Source organism: Echinops telfairi, unplaced genomic scaffold (assembly GCF_000313985.2).
Source record: "Echinops telfairi isolate 266 unplaced genomic scaffold, ASM31398v2 ScPeMD7_1;HRSCAF=3_0, whole genome shotgun sequence".
Taxonomy (NCBI): Eukaryota; Metazoa; Chordata; class Mammalia; order Afrosoricida; family Tenrecidae; genus Echinops; species Echinops telfairi.
In genome coordinates, this window is record NW_022103896.1 from 42,624,583 (window position 1) to 42,646,183 (window position 21,601).

Sequence of the window (21,601 nt, forward strand, 5' to 3'; positions counted from 1 at the left end):
GAGGATGGCAATGGCTCCTTGTGGGACGCCCAGCTGTTGTAACCGGAAGGATGAGAAAAACCAAGGCCGCCCGGTGAACACGAGGGTGGGCCCGGGAAATATATAGCCCTCTGCATATGCTGTGGATTGAGTGTGGGGCTGCTCACAAGAGCAGTGGTTCAAACCCACCTGTCGCTCCTTGGGAGGACAATGAGGCTGTCTGCTCTCATAAGGGCTCCGTGGCCCCACAAGGGTCTGAGCAAGTGTACCGCTATAAAGCAGCAGCACACCCACCTGGGAGTCCAGTTGCGAAGGCTGAGCGGTACAGCGAGCCTGCTGGGTAGAGGCCCTGCAGCTTCTGAAAGAGGGCAGCAGTGTCCTTGGGAAAGCCTTCTATTTCGTGTCTCCTGCGTGAGGACTTACCCGGGAGCCCACTGGAAAGGCGGCCCTGGTGAAAATCAGACTGGCGTTCGTGTCTTTCACCATCTCTCGAGGCCTTGGCAGTTGCTGCAACGTCCTGGCGTTGCCGGGACCAGCCTGGCTGCGCCTTTCACAGATGAAGGCACACAGACCCGTGGCGAGGGCGGACGGCAGCAAGGCTAACGTACACTGCACGTGCTGCCACGCTGCTCCAGGGGGGATGTACCCGCACTGTGCCTTAGGCCCTCAGCGGCGGTGGCTTGGAGGAAGGCAGCTTGCAAAGGGCACACAGGTCATTGGCAAAACAGTCCACTTCAGAGATTTGTTCAGCGATGCCCCTGAAGCGTGTATTTGCTTTTCGCTCACCTGAAATGCGTTTGCAGAGAAACGGGTAGAAAAGCAGGCAAAAGCCCAGCAGTATGGGCTCAAGGTGCCGGGGCTGCTGGGGTCCGGGCCAGCTGGGAAGCACAGCTTTTGTGACTGTCTTGACACTGTGCTCTGTAGGGTCTGAGGTGGAGGTCCAGTCAAGGTCGCTGCGTGCCCAGCAGGTGCGTTCCTCCATGTCGGCCTTGGAGACAGGAAGCATGCCTCGTCGGTAGACTGGGCTATTAACCAGGTATTCCAAGTGCCAGGCAGCAACCCTCCAGGAACAGGAACTTGGAAGCACTCAGTGAGAGGCCGCAGGGGAGACGGCACGAGGCAGTGTATACAGTGCCGAGAAGCAAAATGCAGACACAACACACCCACTCCTCCCAGCACCTTCGAAAGCAAAAAAACAAACAAACACCAACCTGTGTTTGCTGTGGACATCTGTTGAAGGAGTCGTCCCTGGGTGGTACAAATGATTAAGGCACTTGGCTGCTAGCCAAAAGATTGGAGGGTCAAGTCCAACCAGAGGTGCCTAAAAAGAAGGGCCCCCGAATCAGAGCCGCACACGTCTTGTGTCTGACACGAGGCCACCATGGCACATTTGAAACAGGGGTCACGGATGGGTTCCAAAAGGGCAGGTGGGTTTGTAAAGCATGTGCCTCATCTCAGCCCATCCCCGGGCTTGTCATGTGCCCCCGGACTGTGAGTGCCTCTGCTGTAGCAGGTCTGTGCCTTGGCCCAGAGCCCGATGGGGGTGGGGGTGGGGCGCAGCGGCCAAGGCCTGGAGGTTGGGCGGGCTGTGACCGGGCTACGCATGTTTAATTTAGCTCCCTAGTCCTTGTGTTCTTGTGCAGGAGGGAGCGTGGCATCTCTTAGGTGAAAGATTTTCTTAATAGGGAAAAAGACTTGGAAGCCTTTGTGCTCTGCAAAATGAGGGAGCCAGGTACACACCTAAGAGGTGATCAACTGGGGACTGGCCCCTTGTTAGGAAAAGCCCTGTGTGGGTGACAAAGACGTCACACCATAGTCACAGACGATGCGTGGCCTTCTTGCTTCTGTCTGTTAATTACTCGAGAAGGTAGAGGCGCTGGACACGTGGGTCTGGAAGCTCTCTGAAAGCGCTCTCACGAAAACTCAGTACGATCGAGGCCATGCCGACTCACAGCGGCCCTAGGGGGCAGGGTAGAACTGTCCACGTGAGTTTCCGAGACTGTAACTCTTTATGGGCGTAGACAGCCCTGGTTTCCGCGTGGTCAGCAGCCCAACACGTAACCGCTATGCCGCCAGGGTTCCTCTAGAGTTTTATTTTTCCCTTCTGGTCCAATATGCTCAGCTGCTAACTGAAAGGTAGGTAGTTCAAACCCACCAGCCACCCCCCCACCCCTCAAGGGAGAAAGATGAGGCTGTCAGCTTCTGTCAAGATAGAGACTTGTTGGGGGCAGCTCTGCTATCCTAAGGGAAGGCTATGGTAAGTCCGAACCACCGCCTCGGTGGCACACGCATTCATACCCATTCCAAAGCCTCCTGAAAAACACACATGGAGACCGCTTATAGGCAGCGGGGAACCCCCATCAAGTACGGAGAAATGAGCACGTCTAGAGACTGTCGTGGGAATTGGTTTATTTAAAACAGACAGAGACCCATGGGGGTGTTCGGCTGCGGGGTCATGTTCTCAGGCGTGGCACGGGCACAGGGTCATACTTACCAACACCTCACACAGGACCAGAAGACAATGCCAGCAGCGCGGGTGAGAGGCCAACGGATTGAATGGACAAGGCACCTGGCTGTGGGGTCGGCCGCCATGGTCACACACTCCATCACGGGCTCACTCTGGCACTGGGCGCCAGTCTTGCACACGGGATCCCGAGCAGCTAGCTGCCTTTCCTCAGACAGGTGTGAACCCGTCTCCGTGTTGCCTAAGGTGCTTAAATGGAGGCCGAGGGGTGATGCTGAGCGGTCGCCCAGAACCCCCCTACCCACTCCTTTTAATCCAAGAGGGAAGGTGGTCTTCCCCAATTCTCAGATCCCGCAGTGGCTTCGGAAGGGGTAGAGGCATCCTAACTTAAACAACAAACAACAACAAAGAAGGTCAGAATTGGGGCCTGGACTTCAAAACACATCACGCAAGTGGAAAAGGCGGGTCCAGAAAACTGAAAACGGGCAGCAAGTCCCCTGACGGTATAGCCAGTGCCTTGTCTGAGCGAAGGCGTCGGTGATCCATCCGCGGCACGCCCCAGCAGGGCTGCTCTTCCCCTCGCCAACACCCTACGGCGCCCGGTGCCCACATGCCAGGTGCTGGCGCTGCAGGAGATGCCAGCCTGGCACAGGGCCCTGGGCCCTCATGGGCCGGCCCAGGGGTGGCCAGCTCTGTGGGAAACAAGATGTCCATGCTCAAACCGCAACTGCTATTGCCCGCAAGTCCCCTCTCCTCTTCCTGTTTGCTCGGTATGTTGTGACCTCCGAGCAGGGAGGTCCGCGCCAGTTCCGCGCCCCTCTCTGTTCCAGGCACTCTCCGGAGCATCTGTGACGAGCCAGGCGTGTTCACTTCTTTCCAACGCCATTGGTGACTTTCGACTTGGAGTGCCGGTTCCTTCTTCTGGAAGAATGGCTTTCGTTGTTGCCTGAATGCTTGGGAGGGCTGTCTTCAGAACCTGGCCAGAGGAACCAGAGCATGCGGTCACCGGAGGGCTGGCTGCTGTGAGCTGTAAGCTTCCCAGCACCTGCCACGCTGGCTGCTCCGCCGATGCTGGCGCGCCATCTAGTGGCCACGTTAATAATTCAAGGCAGGGAACCCAGAGACCCCAGCCCGCAGCTAGCGTGGCAAGGTGACAGCCTGAGACAGTCCCCCTGCCACCCCCACCCCCCTAAGTGTCTTAAGAGGCTGTGGGGTAGCTTGGGGTTGGTGGCCACATGGCCCACAAAGGTGGGGCACAGAGGAGGGCCCATTAAACCACAGTGGGTGTCCTCCCATCCCCACACTCAAAGAATCCGGTGGTGCTCTGCTGTCTGCCTGGTGGCCTGCTATACTGCACGTACATCAGGGCATCTCATCTGGAAAGGGCTTGGGACGAGGAGAATGAGAGCTATTATGTGCTCCAGAGGGTTTGATCCAGGGAGTCCCTGGGTGGTGCAAACGGTCAGTGTGCTCAGGTGGAGGGCTCGTGCCCACCCAGAGGCACCCGGGCAGAAAGGGCTGGTGATCCCCTTCTGAACACGCAGCCGCTGCAGAAGCCTGTCTGGCCCAGACACATGGGCAGTCAGCTCGATGGCAGCCAGGGGCCGCCTCTGAAGCCACACACCACACAGCCCCCTGCAGGGGCAGTCACGCCCACAGGGCTCTGTCCGGCAGGGTGACACCGGTCCAGATGCTGCCTGGGTGGGGAAGCTCTGGGGCCTCAAAGCCTGGCTCTCCTGAGGACGCCGCATGCCGACCAAGTCCGAGCCACCCGCCAGCAGGGAGGGAGGCAGGGCAGCCAGGAGCACAGGAGCACTTGGTTTAGTAGGTCAGCAGGACTTTCTGGCCCCGGGCTGGCTTGAGGTGGTGGCTAACCTCAAGCGACGGGTTCTCTGCCCTCAGCCTCAGCTCCAGCCCCTCAGGACTCTGGCTAAGCACCCATCCTGCGGTTCTGTCTCCACAGGAAGTAGCTTTTGGCCCATCCAAGAGACTTCAGTGTTCTGAAGACTGCTCTGGTAGACTCCAACTACCTTCCATTGGATGCTCTCTCTACCAGCTAACACTGAGCCAGGCTGATCATGGCGACCCCACGGCAGGGCTGTGCTGCACAGGCCTCTTTGTGGCCGACTGGGGGGAGACAGACAGCCGGCCCTTTCTTTGCGGTGCCTCCAGTGGGTTCAGAGCACCCACCTATTGGGTGAACAGCTGAGAGAGTATGCACCATTTGGCCCGCACGGGGCCTCAAGCCTGTCACTGCTAGGTTCTTCTGATGGAGACCCAGGGCCTCGAAGGGGAGCCTCCACATAATGGGGTCTCAGAGGCCTCAGCAGCTCTGGTGGTGCCATGCATTAAGCAGTGGACAGCTAAGTGGCATGTCAAGTTCAAACCTATCAGCCGCTCCAGCTGGACAAAGATGAGGCAAGGCTGTCTCCTCCAGCAAGGACCTAGAGAGGGTTTCGGGGTCGGAGGGAGGCCTCTGTCCCCGACTACTGACATTCCCCCACAGGCCCTGACCCCACACCTGAACACAAGGGACGATCTCACAAGAAAGGGGGCGGACAGGTCTACAGGGCCTGTGCTATTCCCCCCGAGCCATCTCGCAGAAACCAGACCTCCATGGGCTTAGGAAAGCCACTGGGTGGCATGTCCCCAGGCACACTCTGTTTAATTCAGTGAGTGAAAATTCACGGTCACTCTCAGAGCCAGAGTTGATTCTGACCCATAGGGAGCACAAAGGGCAGAGGAGAAGTGACCCTGTGGGTTTGAGAATGTACATCTTCATGGGAATAGAAAGCCTCATCTTTCTCCCACCAACTGGATAGTAGTCTTGAGCTGCCAACCTTGTGGTTAGCAGCCTATTGTGAACCCAGCTCCTGCATGGTCTAGAGCACTCGTGATTTGTCCCTAATGGCCCACCCTCTCATTCAGGGACTGACAAGACACAGAACCCAGCAGAGCCTCCCCAGTGTGCTTATCCCACAAGCCTACTTCTTTCAAGTAATCCCGTGGCCCAGATTTTTCCAGAAGGCTCTTTAGGGAAGTAGACAATGGAGGATTCCTGAGTACCCGACTGGAATCTCTTAGACCAATTAAGCACATGCACCTTTTCTGAAGGGCTTCCCTTCCTTCTAACCCAGCGGTTCTCAACCTGTGGTTCAGGACCTCTTTGGGGGTCTAACGACCCTTTCACAGGGGTCTCCCGATTCATAACAGTAGCAAAATGACAGTGATGAAGTAGCAACGAACATAATCTTAAGGCTGGGGGGTCACCACGACTTGAGGGACTGTATGAAAGGGTTGCGGCACTAGGAAGGTGGAGAACCACTGCTCTAACCCTTTACGCCAGGGAAGCCTGGAGGGTGGGCCACCGCGTGCCCCACCGGCGGCGGCAGCACTGGCCTCACTGTTTTCCTGCCGTGGGCCTCTGGGAACGGAGCAAGTCTCTCCTGCGGGTCTCGGGAGCACTGCGCCTCAGGGAGTCTGAGCCCACTCAGCAGTACAGGATTACCATTCGGAGTTCGAAACACGGATCCCAAATCTGCCCTGGGTCAGGCCAGTTCTGAATCGAAAACAGGAAATAGATACCTTTGGTGCCCTTCCCGTGAGGCCAGGAGATGTCTGGGCTGTAGGTGCCATCCTCACACTCTGAATAGGTCTAGGGGATGAGAGAGTCCGGGATTAGAATCTCAAATCCTCCCTGGGAGGAACAGAAGACACCTATGTTCGGGGTTTGTCGACCTTGTCCAGGTTAGGGGGTAGCACCAGCAGGCGGCAAAAACACCTCACATCTCCTCCTGAGTCTTGTTCTAAAAGTTCTAAAAGCTGGGCTTTTCTCAGGGTGGCCCAAAGAACACAGGACGAATCCTCCAGAAAGTACCTGCAGTTTCTCAGACTCACAAAGTATGAACCCAAACCTCAAGTGTTTAAGGGTTACTTTTAAAAATCACTATAGCCAATGTGGAGTTTTTTGTAGTGTTCTAAGTCCAGTCCCGCCTATTTCCCACTTTCTCCTTCGTCACTGCGAGGAGGTGGGCCTCGAAGGCATGACCTCTGTCTTCCTGACAAGGGCCCGGCCTGGGACAGATGAAGTCCTGGCACCCAGCAGAAGAGAAGGGAGTCACAGCCAGGCCTTCCAGAAAGGGGGCTGGTACTTTCCCCATGGCTGTTAAAAACACACACACAATCACGAAAGGGATGAAAATGCGGACCGGCTGCACAGGCACAACAAGCAGCCCCCAGCAGGGCGGGGCAGCCGGGAGTCCACTCAGTGGGCCACAAGGAAGGACTGTGGCGATGACTGTGGACTTTTGAATTGTATGATGTGCTGTCTGAGGCTCAGTACAGCTAACTGAGAGATTAAAAACCAGAGAGACAGATGCCGAGCCGCCTGCCCTTCCATACCTTCTCGCGGTGGCCATAGTGCTCTGCGTACCACACCATGCCGTACAAGCACAGGAAAGTGGTAAAGGCCTGTAGGAGGAAAACACGCACAAAGTCACGCGATGGAAGCTGGCTGACACCCCTCCATCCCCAACACACACACACACACACACACACAGCCCCCAGGATTCGGCTCAGTACACTTTGCCACCCCTCCAGGAACATCCCTTAGGCAATGGCCCCTGAGATGAGTGGGGGTTTCTGACCCCTTAGGGTGGCCCAGTGACTGCTGTGACTCAGCTTCAGGAGGCAAGAGCACTGTTCAAATGGGCTAACAGCTCGAGTTCATACTGGATTTCTGCTTTCCACAGCCCCACCGGCCCTCCCCCAGACACACGGGGCTGTCTGGACGTTCCTAGGTCAGTCATTGGGCTGCTCACTGCCCGAGGCCACAGCTTCCCACTGCAGGAGACAGGGCAGGGTCTGCAGCCTTGGAAACCCACAGGGCCAGCTCGCCTGCACCCATAGCATCGCCGAGTCAGCATGGACCCGATGGCAGTGGGCTTGGTTTTGAGTTTAGAGATGAAAGGACGGAGTCCTGGTGGCACAAGAGTTAAGCACTCCGCTGCTAAGGGAAAGGTTGATGGCTCAAACCCACACAGTGACACGCTCCTGTAATGACCATTCCCCACACAACCAAACCCAAGCACAGGGGCCTCACAGGGTTTCTAAGACTGCACAACTCAAGAAGGGTGGCTGGTGGGCTTGAACCGCTGACCCCGATGGCTTAGGTGCTGAGCACTTCACCCATGACAGCACCAGAGTTCCTCCCATGAAAGTTACAACCTAGGAAATCCTGCGGGACAGCCCTATGTGGTCACGTGGGGTCACTTTGCGTCAATGTCAATTTGATGACACCCAACATGCCCGACCCACTGGCCCCGAGTCGGTGCTGGCTGGCAGGGACCCGGAGAGGGTTGCCTAGGCTGGAGAACATCCCGGGAGCAGGTGGCTACGTCACTCTCCACAGGAGTGGCTGTACGCACTTGCTCACTTTATGTCTGCGCAGCTGTTTCTTGTCTTCCATCCCCCACAGCCCCAGGAAGAAGAGTACCGTGGAACAGCCGGGGCCACGGGGTACCCTCTATACCTTGGCCTGCAGCCCAGGGAAGGCATACGGCTGAGAGGCCGGCCCACCCCAGCCTACCCTGCCACAGCATACACTCAGCCCTGCTCTGGCCCCGCTCTCTTAGGTCACCTGGGTGGACTAAGTGCTCTGCCATCAATCCACATCCCGAGAAAGGGCCTCCCACTTCCATGCCACTCAAGCAGAGGCAGTGGCGTGGTAAGGGGGTGGCACAGGCACACCTGGGTCATGTCATACTGGATCTATCTGAAAATCAGATCTAAGAAGAGCTCCTAGCTCCCCAGAAAAAAAAAAATCTGGCAGTGAAGAAACCCAGGAAATTCTATTTGTAAGGAGCCAAACCATGACAGGGTACCGGTGCTTGCTCCGATTTCCAATGTACCGTTTTATGGTTTGGAAACAATGGGGAGGGCAGGTCCCGCCACCCTCAACACAGGCAGTGGGTGGCTATGGGTGCAGGTGGTGAGTGTGACACCAAAGAAGTCCAAAGAGACAGCAGTGGTGGCCGGCGGGACCGTCATTGCAAATGCTGCCCACTAGAGGGCAGGCCCGGCTGGCCGGTAACAATGAGCCCTTCCCTGGCCCTCACACCCCTGGGCAGGGCCACCTGGGGCGCCCTGCCTCCCAGGCCAGGCTGAGGGCCAGGATGGGCTTTGCAGAGGCAGGGGGGCACCGGCGGGTGATTCAGCATCACGGTCACCAAAAGCCCCAGAGGAAAGGTGCCCGTTTCCCACTTGTCCCAGGAGACAAACCAGTGGGGGCCGGGGCTCTGCGCTCCCCTCTGTGGAAGTCCACTTAGCACCTCAAGCCCTGGATTGAGCGTAGCAAGTGTCCAGGTTTCGTTTAACGAAGGGTTTGCGGAGGGGCAGCCAGAGAGGACGTGGCAGAGGTCGGCGATGGTGGTGCGCTGGGGGCAGGCTCCCAAGTCCAGCAAAGGGCCGCGTCCTGATGGGAAAGTGCTCTGGGGGGCTTTTTCACCACCATGCGGGGTCTGTGCTTCCACTTCCTCTCAGCGCCCGCCCTGCCGCGTTCCAGGAGGGCCTGGGTCTTGGCTTGTCTGAGCGGTGACATGCACGGTGGGACTTCACACCCTCCCTGGAGAGTCGTCCCTCCTCGCCCATGGGTGGGGACCGTCCGGCTGCGGGCATGGAGAAGTGGCCACCGGAGCTCCTTTCTCCCTTCACTGGTCAGTGTGCTGGGCCCAGGGACCACTCACTGCTCACCTCACGCGAGGGCCTTCACGGCTCCTGGCTCCTCTTCCTCAGCCTGATCGCTCCCACGGCTGCTCCACAGAATTCCAACCTCAGTCTGCTTCTCAATCCCCGGGATGCTTCCCAGGCGGGCCTCATCCCATGGCTCCCACTGCACCCTGGCTGCCAGTGACTCCGGCCCCTTAGCTCCAGGGCTGACTGAGTCTGCCCAACACGACTGGGCTGACTAGTGTCCAAGGAGGCGAGACACCTTTCCCTGTCGGTCCGAAGCATCCTTCCAGCGCCACCTCCCGGGAACCAGAGGCATCTCCCTCCATCAATCACAGCCACACTGGCAGGTGCCAGGGGCACACACCTGGGAGTCACCCTAGGTCCCTCCCAGCTATGGGGTGTGGGGGAGGGGGGCAGTGAGTAAAGACCCCAAAATGAGCCAGGAGTTGATCCTGGTGGAAACGGGATGTCGGGCACCACGAGGGTTGACTGAGTCTCTGCTCAAAAACAGGTTTGACATTTACCACGGATGAAGCAAGACCTCAAGTGAGGGCTCTTCAGCTTATATGTTAAGATAGGAATCTACATTTTCAAAATCCGACTGAAAAAGGGTAGTCAGCAGATGCCGGGCCGTACGTCTTCCTGCAGTTTCGAGACGGTGGCGACGATCCAGAGGCTGGCCGAGCCCTTTCACCGAGCTCTCTCACGCGGTCTGCTTGGTGCCCTCGGCAAGCACGTGGGAGAAATTAATCATCAGCACCAAGGAGGCGCCCGTAACGGGCAGCCCATCGGGTGACGCAGAAACGCCTGTGGAGCTTCAGGAGAGCTTGGAGACCCGGCCGCTTCCCTGCGAGGCGCCGCTCATCCAACTGAAGGCTCATCTTCCGCAAGGTTAGAAGATTTGTGTCAACTTGATGGTGTGGGAGAGAGGAGTGGAATCCAACCTGCCCATCAGCTCAGCCTGATGACGCCTCCTGGGGGCATGGCCTTCTTTTCGCTGGGAGATCGGGGAACCTCTGGCCGGCTCTCCCTCTTCGCCTTCCTGTGTGCTGAGACTCTGCCATGGAGCCCGAGCGCTGCCAGAGCCCCGCCACGGCTCCGCCGACCACGAGCCACACGACTGCACCCTCGGGCCATCTGCGCCATGCCACGAGGCTGCGTGTGTCTGAAGAGGGACTTACGGACTCGTGTTGGACGGCTGGAGTGCTTTCTTGATGTTTTTGACCTAAAAGCACTTTTAGTTTCCCCAGCCACTGGATCTGTTTCTCAGGTCACCTTAACCCAAGACAGCTGGTGTAAGCCCACCGCAGGGTCTGCTTAGGCTACTGGCCTCCTGAAGATCTTCTATCGCCTCGATATGATGCACTTTGTACACGAACTCTTGGATGTGGAGAGGCTTTGTGAAAATGTGGCGAAGGACAGAGTCCCGTAAAGGCCCCTCTCCCTTTATGTCAGTCACGACTCCCAAAGGAACCGCTGCCCGGTCCTGCGCCAGCCTCACAATTGTTCTGTTGAGGCCGGTGCTGCAGCCACTGTGCCCATCCGCCTCCTGCAGCCACATCCTTTCTGCTGCCCCTCCGCTCCACCGAGCGCGAGGTCCTCCGTGGCAGCGTGACATCCCACGTGTGGATGACTTCCTGTATGCTGGAGACAGGTGTGCACGGTGCACCTGCGGAGGGCTGTGACTAAACCCATCCACAGTGACTTGTTTGTGGTGGCCGTGCGGTCCTACCTGTTTTATTTCTGAACTTGATAATGGCAATAGCCTGTGGCCAATCTTGGGGCATTACAAGGAGAATGACTTGTCTGGGAATTTCTACGGAACACTGTCGCACAAGAGTGTCGATTGTCTTATTTTCTTTTTCTAAGAGATACCATGGGAGCTAGCTAACACTTTTTAGGTACAATGATGGAGAGGAAAGATGAAGCCATGGGCTAGACGGTCGATAGGGGAAGGGAGGACAGCAATCCAGAGGGAGAAGAGATCAGAGGGTGAGGGGGGTAAGTGGCCGGGGCTTTGCATTAGTAGTACTTGGGACTATGGAACACAAAATTGATGATCTGAAATACAAACCCCGACCTAATTCCCAATTTTAAAAAATTATAATGACTTACCACACAAAGAAGCCAAAGCACAACATAGAGTATTTGGGTCTTGGAGAAGAGATCTTGCCCAAATTTTATGCAAACAATGGCTTCCAGGAACCCAATGACCCTAGTGAAACAGAGAACAAGAGGTTCAGCACGGGCTCATCTTACTAGATCACAGATTACCAGAACTACGCCTCATCAATATAAAGGCTCATTGGCTAGAACACTTCTACACCGTCCACACGTAGCATGTACCCACAGAACGACACCATTCTAGTCCAGGAGTCAGCAGACTGCAGCTCACAAGCCACATGCGGCTCTTTCAGAATGTCCATGTGTCTCTGAAAATTGAAAAATTCTAAAGAATATTATTCAGATAACGGTGATTTCATTTGTTTGTAAAAATATATTTGCAGCTCTCAAATGACTTTTAAATTGTTGTGAGGGACAGGATTGGCTCTTGTATCTCCAAAGTGTGCCAACCCCTGGTCTAGTCCACTGTACTTTCTACAGAAATAATTAATGCTATTTTTAAGAATGAGCTCTTCCTTCCTCGCAGCTCAGCAGGGTTTCTGAGCTGGTGTTCCAGCAGAGAGAAGCTGCCACATGTGGTCTGGACCACGAACCCTGAGTGCAGGGGAGTCCACGGTACCCACAGGGGAGGCCACGGTACCCACAGGGGAGGCGGCTACTTGGCGTTCCCGCAGCTGCTGAGGTTTTCCTATGGGATTGTACCATGGGGGAAAGAATATCCCCAGACAAAGAGCTACTGAGACCTCTGGGGAAGGGTGAGAAAGAGCCACACCCACTGCCATCGAGTCGATTCCAACCCCCAGCACCCCCACATAGGCCTTCCAAGACTCCGTCTAAAGGAGCAGACAGCCTCATCCTCATCCTTTGGAGGGGCTGGTGCGTCTGGACCACCAACCAGTCCAGTGGGGAGGGAGGGAGTCGCGTGATCTCAAACTGCATATATGAATAGTGCTTTCCTGCAACTCAACTTGAGGTGCTCCTTGTTCTAGGTGGAACCTGGACAAGGAAGACTGGTGTACTTACAGACACTCCCTACGACAGAGAGAGGCCACGGGCTGGGCTCAGCCCCCTCTCCTTGCAAACCCCTAGCAGATACAAAGGCACTGCCATCAGCAAATGTGTGGATCGCTCTCAACAGTGGAATTTTGGGAGTGAGATCTGCTCCAGGCAGGTGCAGTGAACAGGAAGAAAAGGCATCAACCGTGAGTGTAGAGTTTGAGGCTGCTGTTAGTCTTAATGCCAACTGAATACAGTTTAAGAGTGGTGGGTCTGAATCCGAAGCCATGGTCCTCCCCTCCCTTCTGCTCCCCTCCCCGGTGCTGCAGTCCCTGTGAGAAGCAGTCACCTCTTTCATGCCCCTCCTTTCTCCCTGGGGGCTGGGGTGGAGAACTCTGCTCTCCAGCTGGACTGTGGCCCGTTTCTGTGAAGCATGGCATGTTAAGTACAAAAGGATTAAGAGCGCAGGTCCGGGAAGCAGCTGTTGGGGACCACACCGAGAGCTCATACCTAGTTACATCGGCGAGCAGCCAGCACAGATGCTGGCGGTATAATGTTTGCCCACGATAAATGATCTCTTCGGGAGACAAGACTGGTGTGGAGGGTGTGATAATAGACATCAGGAGATCCTAACTGACCCTCCCCTCCTCCTTGCCACCTCCCAAAGGGCAAAGGTCAGGGTTCAGGAAAGCCAAAGCCACTGGATATGGGTCACTCCTGACTATTCTCTCTCACAGTGCCACAACTTTAGAACCACAATCATTCCAATTACAACTAGTGGCTGAACCCAGTCCTGTTTTGAGGGGTGGGGTGTGGGGGTGAGGCTAAGGGTGGAGGGAGGCAGGGGTAAAGCTGAGGCAGGTGAGCAGGTGGGGACATACAGGTAGAGAGCTGAGGTCAAGGGGAGGGGAGACTGGGGCCTCCTGCTTCTCACCCCTCTGACCAGCAGGGGGCAGCCGTGTACACAGTGCACACCCGCCATAGGCACGTTGGCTCGGCATGCCTGATTTACACAGGCAGTTTGTGACTGCGCCGTGCCCGCGTCCTCCACAGACCCATTCATCCTGACTTCTCTGTTCTGGGCCCTCTACATTCCCAAGAAGCACAGTAAATAAGCCAAATGATGGTTGGTCTGCCTTTTATTTCACTTTAACCACTTTCTGACAAGGCCCTGTTTCCTGCTACCGCTCGGGGGCCTCCTTTGGGGATTCGGTTTGGGCTGTTCGGTGAGAAAGAAACTGTGACGTGGCACCGCTCCCTTCTCCGACCCCACAGCTCTTGTTTGTGAGCAGGTTGGGGGCTGGTAGAAAACATCTCGTCTAGCACCTGGATGAAGACCTCGCCAACGGCTTTGGTAGGGAAGCAAAGGCCTGGTGGAAAGGGCCCTCGGGCAGGCGCTTGGCAACCTTGCTTTCTATCACCACCACCGTGTCCCAGCCCCGTGGGGTGGGGGGGGCGTGGAGGGGGGGGGGAGAGTCTCTGCCGTTGGTGTCTGAGAAATGAAATTTAATGAGAGAAATTCCCTCTCGTTAGACAAAGGGAATTGAGCCCATCTTATCACCCTGTCAGCCGCAGTCACTCTGGGGAGGAAAAAATCAGCTTAGACCAGTCTGTAAGGCACAGACAACAAAGACCCTTTGTATTCCAGGAAAAGGGTACAAAAGATCTGTCTAAACCCAGCAACAGATTTTTATCCCTTAAAATTCTTATCCTTTAAAATTACAGTTTTTGGAACTTCAGAGTCTAGAATGTGGGCTTGGATCCTGGGTGGTTGCGTGTGCGTGCGCGCACACACAATTGGCAGGAGGGGCACTGACATGTTAGCAGCAATTATCTTTCGGGGGGCTAGCTGGGGGGGGTGATCTTTGGTTCCTATGGTGACACAAGGGTGACAGGCTAGGCTGGGAGCAGGAAGTTGAGCTGAAACCCAGTCGGAGGCTCCATGGGAGCTATGACCTGGACTTGTGTCTTCAAAGATGAGAGCCAAGAAAACCCTACAGAGCTGCTCCACTCCATCCAGGAGGTTGCTGCAAGTCAGCAGAGCTGCCTGCACCCAGCACCCACCATATAGTCTTTTTGCCCTCTTCCACAGGTCAGCTTGCCTCTGTGGTGGCTTGAGTGTGGCCATCGGTATTTACGTGAGACCAGCGGGGTCACTCATGAGGCACAGGGTCCAGCAGAGGTCCCAACTAAGACAAGCTGGTAATCTACTTCAAACGTGAGACCCCGTGCCGGCAGATGAGCCTCCAGAGAGACCGCCGGAAGGCACGCGAAACAGATTGGCTGTAACCACGAGCCCGACAGACAGGCAATCATGCAGATAGTGGGGGACCAGGCAGTATTTCACTTGGTTCTCTATGAAGTGGCCACAAGTTGGAACTGACTGCATGACAACTAACAACAACATATTCTTTTACATATGCTCTTAGTTCTTCATTGAAGAAAAAAAGTTATTTGGAAAAACAAAAATCTGATGAAAGGATCTGTTGTATCTTCTTACTTCAAGTTTCCATTGAATTTCCTTTGCATCATCTTTCTCCAGAGCAGAGGCTCCCACATTTATGTGGCCTACCTACCTCCCCTTCAGAAAAAACCTACTCAGCACCCTCCTGGCAACTACAAACTCCTGTGTCACAGCCCACAATCCCTGATTATGGGGAACTATCTACTTTCGCAGCACACCCCACCCCCAGGGTTGTTCCAGTGCTTCGAGGGGGCAGTATGGCCCATTTGGAGAAGCTCTCATTTAGAACCTTGACCAAATTGTGAACCTCCCTCCCAGGTACCGGTGTGCTGGATATCTCTGGAAAGCTGGTTCCTAAACGGGAGTGCCGAGTGTTGACGTTTAAGCAAGGGATCACTGACCCGATCTGCTAACAAGGGTTGTCCACTTACCTTGGGGACTAAACTTCCAAATTAATTAGTATATTAAGACACAGCACTTGCATTTAGAGAAAGACAATCCATCATGGCCCTACCATAATTACCTCTGGAAAAGAAAAATTATACTCGACCAGAGCAGGCTGCTGCTTTGAGGAGCCCTGGTGGTATAGTGGTTATGTGCTGGGCCCCTAACCATAGGTCTGCAGTTCGAAAGCACCAGCCACTCCATGTAAGACAAGACTGTTTATTCCCATAAAGAGTTACAGCCTCAGACGTCCGCAGGGTCAGTTCTACGCTGCCCTAAAGGGCCGCTCGGTGTCGGAATTGATTCAATGGCGATGAGTCTGGTTTGGGGTTTTGACGTAAGGAGCCCTGGGAGTGCGGTGGGTTAGACGCTGGGGTGGTAACTGCAACTTTTCTACACTTGTGTCTGAAAAGGGACTGTGAAAAAGGAACGGTATATAAAACAACAGCATCAAGCATTGTTCACCTGCCTCCAGAGAATTGATACTCACCCAAACACCCAGCACTGGGTCCCCACGCGCTTGCACTGTGTATCCGTCAGGTACGCGTAGTACTGCCTGCAAGGACAGAGTCAGAAGGCAGTGAGAGCTGCCTCAGGAACAAAGCAATGTGCTTTCATGGCACATTTAAGTAATGTGGACAAAGCAACTATAAAACTTGACCCTGCCGGGCTCCAGGGCTCAGGCTGCCTGGTCTAGTCTTGTTACGGGCACCGAGAGGCGAGTGTCTGCTGAAACATGCTTATCAAGGGTTAAGGGTTTTGAGACGGGGGGAGGGGGGAGGGGAGCAATATGAAGAGGCAGATTACAGACACCCTGCCCCCACTCCCCAGGACCCTGAGCTGAGTCCTTCCTACACAGGTGGCTCCTGAGGTCTCTCCAGGACAAAGGTGATTGTTCGGACTCAGGCCAGCAGCAGACAGAGCTTGGCTCTCTGAACTCCGCCTGCCCTTCAGTCACTGCATGTCCATGTTTTCTCTGTGCCCTTCTTTCTCAATATCTGATTTTGTTATTGCTTTTGAAAATATAAAACGTCCACTAATTAAACGCTGTCTACAGGTACAATTCAGTGAGACGGACTCCATGCTCTGAGCTTATGGGACCAGTCACATTGTCTGTACTGCTCCTCCCCAGTGGCTGTTGTCCACTGATGCCTAGAGACAGCTCTTCAAGAGTGCAATGCTAGCGCAGACCATCTTCACTAGCGGAGCTAAACTACTGTCTGGGTTAAGGAAAGCTTCAGGGGATCCGTACGGCCTAAGGTTCAAAGAGAAATCACAGGCTAATAGCTTGGTGGGTTCATCCCGCCTGAATGGCTTCAGAAAGCCTGGACTCTCCTATCATCTGCACTTCGGTTCCCTAGTTCCCCCTTTGGATCAGGACTCTTCTACGGAATGTTTGAAGAGGCAGTTGGTGGCTGAAGGCCACTGATTTTAAATGTTACCGACCGGGTCAGCACAAAGCAGCAATGGCATGGCATTTAAAGGCCGAGAGCAGCGCTGTCCAACAGAAAGAGCTTACATGGAAGATGTGAGCCACACGTACAACTTTAAATTATCCAGGAGCCACGTGAAAAAACAAACTGATAAAATCAACTTTAATAGTACCTACTTACTATCTAACCCAACAGATCAAAACCCTTTTAATTTCCACATGTCATCCATACAAGGAGTGCTTGTGTGGGTGATGCTAAGGTTTCGTGTTCTTGGGTGGAAAGACTACAGGTTCAGGCCCACCCACCCACAGGCACCCGGGAAGAGACTTCCCATTTAAGAACCCTATAGAGCAAAGTTCTACATGCACAGGGTCGGCCAGAGTGGGAAATGACTCCAGGGCAACTGGTTTATTCTGTTTTCTAGAAATTAATATTTAAAAAACACTGCAAGATAATGCAGTCTTTTCTACAACACATACAAGCCGGTGACGCTGCCACTCCAGGTGGGCAGACCTGCGCTCCTTTGGGTCCTCAGAAGTAGATTGTCACACCTGTCTTCCACCAAGCCTCTGGGCTGACGCCAACAGCCAACCTTCCCGTGAGCAGCAGAGCACCAGTTACGGTCTGCGCTATCCAGGGACTCTGCGCAATCCTTTAGACTGGCTTCTCAGGGCCCTTAGGGAGCAGTCTAGGGAGCTGGTCAACTCCCCCAAACAGTGGCCGGCTTGTTCAGAATTACCTCACTGTGGGAGCCGTGATGCCGCCGATAAAGAGGATTCTGCACCAACTCAGTGGGTGACTGGCTTGGAAAACAAAGATGTGTTTCAAGAAGAAGGTGTTCAACTCTGTCAGCTGAGAGAGAGGGAGAGAGAGACAGAAAGAGAGAGAAATTTGTTAACCTGGTACTTCCGGCTAAGCCAGGTTTAGTCAGTCCTCTCTCAATGGACACTGGTATGGTCATGGCACCTGCAGCCCTTCCAAGGGTGGCAATCCAAACTAGCTGAAAACCAGTCCAGTGTTGGCCATGGCCCCTCAGGCCCGGGGTGGTGCGGGGTTGTGAGCGGAGCACAGAGGCTCGCTCGGAGCATGGGCTCGTTGTCCAGTCCCAAGCAAAACAGTGGCTGCAGAGTCCATTCTAACCGTCGAACCTGGAGAGTCCAGGCCTTTCAGAGTGGAACTGCAGCAAGGTCAAGGTCGTCTGAACAGGCAGGTGCATTTCAATGACATCAAACTTGTGACAGCACTGACTTCAAAGGAAGGAAATGAAAAACAGGCCACCAGTTCATGCTGCACAGGGAAGTCGGTCACAAGGCACGTTCCCGCCCATGCAGAGGTGGAATGCCGCCTGCGTTACCGTCTCCAACCGGAACCCCGTCTCTCCTGGGCCAACTGCTCCTCCTGACTATTCGAATACTCAAGGAGTACATATACCTACCCTGGCATGTGCCCTGATAAGGAAACGCTTGGGTCCGATGCATTTACTGTCCTCTTTTATAAAAGCAGACTTCTCCAAGCCAAGTGGTCACGTAAACACACGCGAACATTTCTGTTTACATACGCTCTGTTGATTAAGATGGTCATGTCACCCTCCACGTGTGGACACGGAAGAGTCCTGCTATCAACGTGACACAGAGCAGGGTCCCCGCACGCTGGGACTGTGTGCCCACTGCTCGAACTGTCACTCCTAACAATTCATCAAGCCCCTTCAGGCAAGTGCTGGCTTCTCTTCCCCTCCACCAGCTGTAAAACTGTACGTGGGGGAAGGATGACCAGGAAGAAGTCTGGCTCCAGAGGTAGGATCATCCCTTTCCAAGGACCTTCATGCCGGAATTACCTCAGTAATGTACTTGGCATGGAGAACTACAGCTTCTAGCTGCTGCTGACAACATCCTGGATGAAAATTCTCCACTGTCCCGAGGCTGCAGCCAAACCAAACCAAACCCACTGCCGTTGAGTAGCTGCAACGCACATCGAACCTACACAGGGGCTCCAAGCTATAAATCTCTACAGAAGCAGGCAGCCTCGTCTTTCCCACGGAGCAGCTGGTGGGCTTGAACCACTGGCCTTGCAGTTAGCAGCCCAATGCTCCCCCAACGGCTCCACTATGGCTCCTCTCTGGGCATCTGGGGGCTTCTCTATTTGCCTTCTGTAAAGCGCCCAGGGTGGTAATGGCTGAGATACAATTTTGAACGTCAAACACTGAGCTTGATTGCAACATCAGTCAAACCTGTCCATTTAGCCCTGAAAACAGTCATTCTAACAAGCCATCCAGACAGACTCATCGAGGGATGGGTCTGAGCAGTATTTTAGGGTGCTGCTTTTTTCCCAGGGACTTCGGCCTATAAGTCACCATTCGAGGATCTTGATTGTGAAATGCCCTCACAGAGGAGACAGACTTCGCTATCACATCGCTTCCATTCCCCCGGGGGCAGCTGGGGAGCGGGCAGTGCATCTCCCAAAGCATCCAGCTCATGTGTCCCAGACTTAGTGGGCCTCGAGCCCCCTTTTCAGGGGGGAAGAAAAAAAATTACTCAGCGCTCTCCTGGCAATTAAAAAATAGACTACTATAAATGATGAGTACAAGAACAAAGAAAGTGTTCTAAAAACGGATTATTGTGATGATTGAACAACTCTGCCTGATGTGACTGAACCAATGAATTGCATGAGCGAGGAAAGATACCCCCAATAAAATGGTTGAAAATGAAACAAATAATTTAAATTTTACACAAGAGCCCATAATCCAGGATAAATCGCAGGCATCTGGTTTTACAGCACGCCTCCCCCCTCTACACCCACCCCAACTCCCCCACCCCCCATCCAGAAACAGCCGTGCCCAGTTTGAGAAACACGAATGGAGACGGCATGCAAAGCAAGGTAAAATGAACTCTACATTCTCTTTTAGCGGCTCTGTTTATTTCTTTTCCTAGCTCTGGGCATCCTAAAAACAAAAATACCTGCCAGATGATCATGAAAAGGTAGATGCCAGCCACTCTCTGGAATGAAGACTTGGGGTCAAACCAGCGAACGTAGGTCCAGCTCGCAGGGGTGAACTGTAGCACGGCACGCTTGATCTTCCCCGTGGTCGTGTGAATGTCCCTGCAAGACCAAAAGGGCTCCGGTGAGAACCCAGAGAAGCAGAGGAGGAGAAGGAGCGAAGGGGGAAATGCAAAGACAGGAAACACAGGCTGCACTGATGGATTGAATTAGGGGATGATAAGACACATGCAATTGGCTCCCAAGTTATAGCAAAATTTTTAAACAGGCATAGATCCAGGAATGAATTTTGGACTCACACTGAATCCTAGCTCCATTAGTTCTAACATCATGGCCCTGCTACATACTCACCTTCGTGAGAGGATCACTGAAGATAAGGACGCTACAGCAAAGTGTGGTGAAGAAAGCAGATGGTGCCCGGCTATCAATCAGAAAAGTTCCTGGGGTCTTAAAGGCTTGGATTCAAATAAGCAGCCATCTAAGCAAGGAGTCAACTAAGTTCACAAGGAAGAAGCACACAGCTTGTGTGATCCAAAGAAGACAATTACAAAATTTGAATATGGTGAGGAGAAAAACATCAGAGCAAAAATTACGATCGCCCAATTTGGGGGACGGTGGGAACTGCAAACCATCTGGTCAGACTGAGCCACTGGCAGACCTGCTCTGGACAAGTCTCGATTGGCCTAACTATCCGGCAAAGACCACTATAATCTTGATTTTGCTGGATCAACCTTGTTGCCTGGCCAGTTAAACAGCTGAACATAGATGGCAGCTAAACATTTCTGGGGACAAGTACCTCTTACTGGTTCCAAGACGGAATGTTCTTCCTGGCTTTCTGAATGTTGTTGAGGGTCTGTCCCTTCTTACACATTATTTGTATCTTTGTCTGTATACTCCTATGTTTTCACCCCTTACTGCCTTAGTGCATTTTTGTTTTTTATTGTTTTGTATTGGGTCTCCCAGCTGTGAAGCACAGGTGGAGTGTATGCATAATGAGAATAACTGGAACAAGGCGTTATAGGGAATACAGGGACTGGGAGGCAGGGTATGATGTGGAAGGTAAGGAGGCCTTGGGAGTGGATGGTGAAGAAGATGGGAGGGGGAAGGTGCCCTGGAACAGATTGTGATTGCTTAACTCATCTTGGAAGCAATTTTACCATGGGAAGGGGAATGTTCCACCCAAAAAAACAACAGAAACCTAATGTGGGAGTGATTGTGCAATTCTCCTTGATATGACTGAATGATTGAACTACTGAATTACATGATATGTACATTACTTGCCAACAAAACTGTTGGGCAAAAAAACAAAAACAAAGACTGCACTGATGCTTGTGTAATAACTGCTCAGCACAAGCAGAGTCCCCTCTCCCATACCGGCCTTGCTATTTGCTCACCCCACACTCCTGTGTGTGTACTCGGTGGGGTGGGGGGGATGGATGACGACTGATCATCACCACAGGATGACAGGTGCAACGTGACCTGTCCTTGTCCTCAGAGGGCCTGTCACTGCAGGGCAGCAACGGTCTTCAATTGAGAACTGGTGACAAAGCAAGCAGCTGAGATTCAGTCATGGCCTGGCGCCGCCGAGGCACAGTGTGGGCGTCTGCAAGGCTGTGAGTGGGCCCTGGGCCAGGAGGTGTGCTAGCAAGACCGGGAAGTAAGATGGGTCCTGTTCCCGACACTGTTGTGGGGGGTTGCCGTCTCAGAGAGACCTTGTGTGGCGGAGCCCAACTGCCCCATCAGTCCATGGGCAGGAAGCTTCACGGGAGCAGATCCCTGGGTCTGTTATTACACAGAGCTGAATGTTCAGCCTCTGGGTCACCGGGCTCCTTATCCCTAAATGTATCCACGGCTTTCCGTTACCCTCTTTCTTCCCTAAAAATGTGAATAATTTGGGTGGATGGACAGTGGTCTTCAACCTTTCTTAGTTTTAATCCCAGAAAGCAGAGTTAAACTTCGCAGATCCCCAAGACA

General features: G+C 53.9%; 1 protein-coding gene across 1 annotated transcript in view; it reads right to left on the reverse strand.

Moving 5' to 3' along the window:
* Nucleotides 1-2,371: 2,371 nt before the first annotated feature.
* PTDSS1 (phosphatidylserine synthase 1) overlaps nucleotides 2,372-21,601 on the reverse strand; it is a 45,931-nt gene continuing 26,701 nt past the window's right edge. The window contains exons 7-13 of the mRNA XM_030888556.2: nucleotides 19,588-19,729; nucleotides 17,373-17,485; nucleotides 15,691-15,756; nucleotides 11,288-11,387; nucleotides 6,845-6,913; nucleotides 6,029-6,098; nucleotides 2,372-3,419 (exon numbers count right to left, since the gene is read on the reverse strand). Coding sequence (XP_030744416.2) covers nucleotides 3,310-3,419; nucleotides 6,029-6,098; nucleotides 6,845-6,913; nucleotides 11,288-11,387; nucleotides 15,691-15,756; nucleotides 17,373-17,485; nucleotides 19,588-19,729 — 670 coding nt within the window. The 3' untranslated portion in view covers nucleotides 2,372-3,309. The remainder of the gene's footprint in view (nucleotides 3,420-6,028; nucleotides 6,099-6,844; nucleotides 6,914-11,287; nucleotides 11,388-15,690; nucleotides 15,757-17,372; nucleotides 17,486-19,587; nucleotides 19,730-21,601) is intronic.